Source organism: Halyomorpha halys, unplaced genomic scaffold, assembly GCF_000696795.3.
Source record: "Halyomorpha halys isolate HHAL.00 unplaced genomic scaffold, Hhal_1.1 Scaffold132.1, whole genome shotgun sequence".
Lineage (NCBI taxonomy): Eukaryota > Metazoa > Arthropoda > Insecta > Hemiptera > Pentatomidae > Halyomorpha > Halyomorpha halys.
Window position 1 is genome coordinate 241,477 of NW_027109437.1, and position 8,010 is coordinate 249,486.

The window sequence follows — 8,010 nt, forward strand, 5'->3', positions numbered from 1 at the left end:
TATATATTAGATAGATTTTCATTTATTCAGTATTCAATAATAATCCGATTGTCTGATGGGCTTTAATATTTTATTTTTTTACAGCCACAATCATCGGTGTTACCCGTCAGTGGTACTGCCAGTGGTCCAGGAATACTTGTACAGCAGCCTCATATTCGGCAAAATAAAGTGAGTCTTCAATATATCATTAATTATTGTCACAATTATATATATTAAATGAATACAGATCCTGCAATTTTTTGGATATAATTTGAATCCCATTTAGTTGGTAATGGGGGATGGTAAACTCATATTTGATACAAGATCTGAAGTAAAAAAAGTCACTTGCTGGACACCCGAACCTACTGGTACAAACATTACTGGCTGACAAACTAACACAAAATCGGATAGGAAGACTGAAATGTCCCTCTTACAGATTTCCAACTGTATCCACCATTTTTTCTTGATATAAAGTCATTTTTTTTTTTTTTTTTTACTTGTTTTTAATAAATATTTTGTTGGCTATAGCTCTGGAATTTATTTGGGGGGGAGGAAGGAAGATATGTTATATCAGATGCACTGTACTAAGACTGCCTTTGTTAGAAGGTTTCTCCATTGGCATTTTTATATTAATCTTCAGAGATTTTTTCTGAATTTACATTATATGCCAAGAGCATTTGTAAAATTTCACAAATAAAATATCGTAATTATAATACTTTATTTTCTTTAAAATCCTATATAGAATACAAACATTATAAATTATTTTCATGTTCTTTTACTAAGAATATGAATTAATTTGGTATTGTGATTGATCTGATTCGATATTTTTGAAGTTTTTATCAGTTAGTTAGTTGTATTCATTTTAAGTGGTTTTTCAAATAATTCATTGTAAGGATGATTACAGTTTTTCCCATTAGCCGTTTTGGACTAAGCTGTACTTGCATTATTTTAATTCTGTCAAATTCAGTTTTTGCTTACTGCTAATTTTTCACAGGTCACCACGCCTGGGACTGGTCCTCCTAACAGCAGCAGTGGAGGCGCTACTGTTGGCGCCGGCAATAACCAACAGCAATTTCAGAGGTTAAAAGTTGAAGATGCACTTTCTTATCTGGACCAAGTAAAATATAAATTCAACAATCAACCTCAAGTTTATAATGACTTTTTGGAAATTATGAAGGAATTCAAGTCACAGTGGTACGTACTTCATTTTTTGAAATTAAAATTACTACTATGTTTAAATTTATATAAATATTTAGCCATAAGATCTTTAGGGTCACTAATGTAGGTTTATTGGTAATTAATAAAAGTTATTACCTTCAGTAGCAGTATACAGAGCACATGCAACAATCAATTACATTTGCATTATACGTTTCTTCTGAGGATGTTTTATATCACAGTGTTGCCAGCTTCCTACAATCTCATACAATGTAGTTTTGATTATTTTTTATTTTTTTATCACGGAAATATTGGAATGATGATTGAATTGGTTAATAAACATTGTATTTCATAATCATGACCGTTTTTTTTTTTTCATGGTTGTAACTATAAAATTAGTGATAATAAAGTTTGCTAGTATATGATTCTAGTCTTATTCATAAGCAAGGCCTGGATTTTTATGCAGTTGCATATTGTGTTTTTGTTGCTTTTTAACCTCATATCTAGAATCTTAACAAATCGGTTTTAGAAACTATAAGGCAAGCTTATTTGGACTATTTCAGTTAAATACAAAGAAATAACCAATAATTCACTTCTAACAATAATTTTTTCCATTTCCTGAAATTTTATTTTCTCTTCATGCTGCCAATAGTTATGAAACAAATTTACACCCATCACATCTAATGTTGTAGAAAGATCATTCTCTAATTATAAAAATATTTTAAATGAAAAAAAAATGAATTTACTACAGAACTAAATTTAGAAGTACATCTGATAATAGTAATTTCTAATTCTTATTACTTTCATATTTTAAATATTGTTTCATGTTACGTTTTTTATTTATAATTTGTTTTAATTTTTTTTTTCTAATAATTTGCATTTCATTTATTTATTGTTTTATCACATTTCATTTGTTATCCTTTTTAAATCAAATTGTTATTGTTGCTAATTAGAAGTTTATATTATTTTGATATTCTAGTTTAGAAAGTGTTATATTTTGGTTTATATTTAAAAAAAATGAAATAATTTTTGGTCCATTTTTAATCCTTTCAACCAAGTTCTTTCATTATTTTGAACTTTTTGCAGGTATAGTAGCTGTCTTATTGTATATTTAAAGATATATTTTTTTTTTTAGTTGTGTATTTTATATTTCTAGTGCATAAAAAATCCAGGCCATATTTATTGATATATTTTGTTCATAAATATAATTATTTTATTTTAATTACTTTTTTTTAGTATTGATACACCTGGTGTGATTACGAGGGTTTCAAACCTTTTCAAAGGGTATCCTGAACTTATTTCTGGATTCAACACTTTCCTTCCACCAGGATACAAGATAGAAGTTCAAGCGAATGATACAGTAAGTTGGATAATATTGTCCTTATATTTCCTATCTTTGAACCTATCCCATTTTCCATTGCATAGCAATATTCAGGATAATCATTTATATTAATCCTGTTTGAAAGTTTTTCATATTAGTAAAAATCAGACTTGTGAAAACTTATAGTTCTTAAAAAATGGTCAGGCATTCGGTCAAAAAAGAACAAAATAGCTTTCGACTGTTTATTGTCTGACGTTTTGCCCCACTTTGCAGTGCTTATCAGGTCTAAAAAGAGACAAAAAACAACTAAGAACATTACAACAATAAGGTAACTTAACGTAGGATAAATATTATGTAAAAAAAATAAGTGAAAAGAAAATTATATATAAATAAAAAGAAGGAAGACATAAAATAGTGTTAATATAAAATAAATTATAGTTTGTTCTTAGTTGTTTTTGTATCTTTTTACACATGATGAAGCCCTACAAAGTAGGGCGAAACGACAGACAATAAATAGTTAAAAGCTGACCGCAACTCTGACCGTCTTCTCCATATTTTAAATTATACGGTTAACTGTTTTTGTTTGTGTATATATATATATATTTTTTTAGCTGATTCCCCGGTTTAAATGTTTTTTATTTCTTTGTGTTGGTTAAATTAAAATTATTAAATATTCAATTACTCCATTCATTTGAGATATAAATGTTTATAATTTATGAAGTTATTTTTATTTAATGTTTATCATTGTCAGTACTATAATTATGTTACTATGTTATTAGTTTTTTTATCATATGTTATATTTAATTTTTAAATACAAATCTATTGATAATTTTTACATTTATCATTCTATATTTTTGTTCTTATTGTTAGTAATTTCTTCTCTACTGGTAGATTACAAATACTAACATAAAAACAATCAGGTCTGCATTAAAATTAAATTTATGCTTGTAAAATAAATAATGTATTGACCTTTTTTTATTTTATTTTTTTTTCCTAATAAAGATTAATATTTTCTTAGGGTTACTCACTGCAAGTATCGGTTTCAAATCCCCTTGGTCATCACACAATGACTGAAATTCCCCCACTGACTCCAACTCAACCCCCCAGTGTTGTTGTTACCAATCAGCAGTCTAAAGTACCTCCAGCAGTTTACGGGTAAGTAACATCATATACATAATTAAAATTCGAAGCAATACAAATTTGAATCCAATTTAAGCACCATGTGCATTTTATATTCCTTAAAATACAGCTAGAACTTTATTTCCTGCCCATTCCTCTTAAATAGGATTTATGTTTCTACTATGTTATTCTTACTTTGAAATAAATAAAATCAATGGGCGGAGTTGTTCTACCAGAAGAGATTAGTTCATAACATTTTTGTAAATTGTGTTCTCTTGTTACAGGACATCTCCCGCAATATTGCCTAATACCAGCAAACCTCTTCCTGAACGAGGAGTAAGTGGAGGCGCCAGTGCACTACAAGTTCTAGGTTCTAGTAGCCTTCCTCCGTCACAACCAACTAATCATCAGTCTACTACGAACCAACCAGTTGAATTCAACCATGCTATCAACTATGTCAACAAAATAAAAGTAAGATTCATTTCTTGTAAAATTTTATTTAAAAAAATTAATAATTTTTGCTCTTATAAATTTTATGTTATAAAGATAATTTTAAATTACGTATTAGAGGGGAAGGGGAGGTGAAATATGCCAGTATGTGTCAGTGTCCATGAAAAGGACATGTACATCAAGGATGTAATATATAAAATGATCTACTAGAAAATATAATTAATGAAATGTTCTCTGTGACAGCCATATTTTTAATAAATATAATTTTAGTAACTTTGTATGAGCAATATACGCTTATTACTTATATTAAGCATTAAATATAATAATATATAGGTAAACATATCTTCAATTTTTTTAAGTAAAACTAAGAGGGACTAAGATCAAGTTTAAACTAAACATTCATCTTCATGTTTCTTCTGAATAAATGGTTAAAAAGAAAAAAAAAATGTATTTTTAATTGTTATTAAATCGGTTCTACAACACATGTTCAAGCTTACTTAGCTGCCAGAAGTTTTTTAGTACTACTGCCAGGTAGTTCTTCCAGTCTCATCGCATCTCCAGTTACATATTCAATCCATTGGTCTCTGTCGATCAACTCTCCTTTGCCCATGGATTACATCCACCAGTCACTTTGGGATCTCTTCTATCTGAGTCACATGCCCAGCCTCTCCCTGTCAGGATCATTTAATTATAGTCAAAACTTTTTGGGCTAGCCAAAGAGGTTGTAAACTTCTTTATTGGTCTTCTGTCTCCATCTTCCACCTATAAACACTGGTTCAAATATCAAGCTACGGACTTCCAAGCTTCTAACATCTGCAGCCATACTATCGATTCGTTCAGTAAAAAAAGTCTTAGTTGGTCGACTGCTTTGCCCATGGACTATCTCCATCATTAATCACTTTAGCATCTCCTCACTTACATCCTTACCACATGCTCAACCTTCTTGATTATTATCACTACATTTGGTCTCACCAAAGAAGTTATAAATTTCTCTATTGGGCCTCTGTCTCCATCTTCTTCCAATAAAAACTGGTCTCAAATATGTTTGGTATTCAAACTTTTGAATTTATTTAGCCATTTTTCAGATTTCTGCTCAATTTGTAAGGATAAGGACTGAGAGTTATGATTCTCCATTCGGGTGGTTTTGCACGTGATGTAGGACCCACGATATGTAAATTCAGAAACCTACTCAAAGAAACATGGCCAAACCCCACCTTTGTGTTAACATTATAATCTCTAGACCAAATTTCATTGTTGCTTCTGCTAGGAATGATATACCTCACCAATTGATATAATTTCCAACTAAATTGATGTTGTCCAGTATGCTACTAAGAGTTATAAGGATCTATTTATGATTGCTTCTAAAGGCTGGATTCTGGAATCCCTTGTCTTCTCTTGAGCCATGTTGAATAACAGTCTAGTGTAAATTTTTAATTATTAATTCTTGCTATTCTGCTTAAAGATTTGAAACAATTTCAGCTTATGTTTTAGATATAAAAAAAATTGATTAATTTTTAGCCCTATGTTCCATCTATCTTCCATCCGTCTACAAATAAAGATCAAATTGTCATTAATAAAATATTTTTGGACTGTTTGTGAATTATTTTCAAAGCAAGTTGCGTTAAATTGTTGGGTTCACTAAAGCTCTCGGACTCCGTAAGCTAATTTCTTCTATTAACATAAATATTTTTCTAATGTATTAAACGTGAGGTATCAACGGAACTATAAGTAGAGATACAGGTCTATTTCTTGAACACTGTCACATGTGTGGCTTTTTTTTTTTTTTATTTAGTTTTATTTTTTCAGTTTCTAGACCTTTCCCCTTTTTTATAATTTATTGTTTATTTATTTTGTTTTATTTAATTTTTTTTAGAATCGTTTTCAAGGACAACCTGACAAATACAAGAAATTTCTTGAAATACTACACACTTACCAAAAGGAGCAGAGAAATGTCAAAGTAAGATTGAAAACTGACTTAATTTATTTATTATTTTTTAATTTTGTTTTAGTTTGTTGATTTTGTTAGATCTAGGGTAGAAATGCCAAATATTTACTTGCTATTGTCGTAAGTAATGTGTGAAAAGAATCTTAATTGTCAGATGAATTGAGTTGTAAGTTCAACATTTAACTTAAACGTGGCGTAATTCTGTCTCTTTATAAACTTCCACATTTAATTTTTACATGTTATAATATGTTCAGTGCGCACGTTTTTTAGGATATTGTACCCTTCGGGCGCCAAAAAATTTATTCTTTAATCGTGAGTTTCATTGTACCTGTAATAAGAAATACAGTAGAGTGAGAGTTCGTTTAAATTGTTTCTTGGAAGAATATAAGAATTGTTTCAGAACAACATGTGTCTCATGACTGAACAACATAAACCCCGCACAGTATTTTGTGTTTATTCTTTTTATGAGGTTATTTCTATAATAAAAGGTCAAAAAAATAATATTAAGATTGTTTGCAGTATTTTTATTTCAAATATGGAACTTGATTTTTATTAATAAATTTTAATAGAACCAATGTTGCATTTTGTTTTAAATTAGTTGGTAAATAATTTAAAAAAAAAAGAACCTTAAATATGTTCGTGTAAATATTTATTCATATATGTGAATTGTTTTCTTTTAAATAAGAAAAAAAAGAATTAATTTATATAATTTACCCTTAATTATACAATTAATTTCAAGAATTTCTTACTGACTATATAATACCCATAAACTAAATCATACTTTTAACCCAATATTGTGGAATTATTGCTCATTTACCATACATTATAATTAATTACTGTTTACAAATAATAATAATAAAGATTAGGTATATATTATTTATTTTTTAAATAAAACATCAACAAATTCACTTATTTCTTCGGGAAACATGTCAAATAAAAACCTAATTTTTACAGTTTTCTCCCAACCCAATTCATTCTCTCAATTTGAAAACCACAGTTTTCTCAATAAATTATTGATTATTTAATTGTAATACATTATTAATAAAATATATATATTTAAAATTACAATGAACATTACAAATTACTGTCAGCAGATACTGATCTCAATCTTTCCATCATGATCATATAAAATTATATAATAAAAAGAAAAGAAAAAAATTCCTTTAAAAAAAAAGGGAACAAGGGCTTACCTTTAAAATCAGTTTAAAATACTGATTGCTTGAATACCATATACTTTAAAGGAAAACTAGCTAGTAGATTACTTATTAAAAGTAAGCTTCAAACTATATTGCGGGTAGCTTGCAATAGTTGGGCAAAAATTAGCTATAGTTGATACCAATAGTTAAAATTGCCATGGTTACGATATTTATTTATCAATGGTTCATTCATGATTAAGGATCGTATCCATGGCGATTTTAGCTATTAGTTTCAACTAAAGCTAATTTTTGCCCATCATCCTGCAATGTTGGGACGAGGAGGAAAGAGCTCATGGTTCTCAAACCCTGTGGCCCTGATGCAAGAAGCTTTTACATTTTTCCTGAAACCACGTGTGTCTTAAATATGCTTAGTAGAAATCACTTACGTATCGTGTAATTTGTTTAAGTTTGATTAGTAATTTTATTATTTATTACAATTAGCTCCAAGTTAAAATAGATGTTTATTCCTTCTTTTTTTTTTTTTTTAATTCTTTTCAAGGAGACAAGCGGGAATGCTGGAGGAGGTGGAAAACATCTAACTGAGGCAGAAGTTTACTCACAAGTAGCCCAGCTTTTCGAAAACCACGACGATCTTCTTGCTGAGTTTGGCCAGTTTCTGCCTGATGCTACTTCACATAATTCACTATCATTAGCTAACTTGGTTAGTTTTAAAATTATTTTCTGCATTAGGAAAATTTAATAATTTTATCATTATAATTAATAAAAGTTAAGGTCAGTCAGTTATCATTAAAGATGAAAGTAGATACAGTTGTTGTTGTTAATTGTTGCTTAAAGGCGTAAAACCCTCTGGTCATCAACGCCTATGGGATGATAAAAGTAAAAAA

General features: G+C 28.9%; 1 protein-coding gene across 8 annotated transcripts in view; it reads left to right on the forward strand.

Moving 5' to 3' along the window:
- The window catches only part of Sin3A (SIN3 transcription regulator family member A), a 59,970-nt gene that overhangs the window by 8,714 nt on the left and 43,246 nt on the right, over positions 1-8,010 (forward strand). For 7 of the 8 annotated variants that reach the window (XR_010843490.1, XR_010843491.1, XM_014416694.2 and 4 more), the window contains exons 4-10: positions 85-168; positions 974-1,173; positions 2,371-2,494; positions 3,474-3,610; positions 3,859-4,045; positions 5,898-5,981; positions 7,665-7,826. Coding sequence is in view for 6 of the 8 variants with exons in the window: in XM_014416694.2 (XP_014272180.1) it covers positions 85-168; positions 974-1,173; positions 2,371-2,494; positions 3,474-3,610; positions 3,859-4,045; positions 5,898-5,981; positions 7,665-7,826 (978 nt within the window). In the remaining 2 variants the exon portion in view is untranslated. Of the gene's footprint in view, positions 1-84; positions 169-973; positions 1,174-2,370; positions 2,495-3,248; positions 3,376-3,473; positions 3,611-3,858; positions 4,046-5,897; positions 5,982-7,664; positions 7,827-8,010 lie in introns of those variants that run through there. The other variant, XM_014416699.2, reaches the window with a different exon arrangement.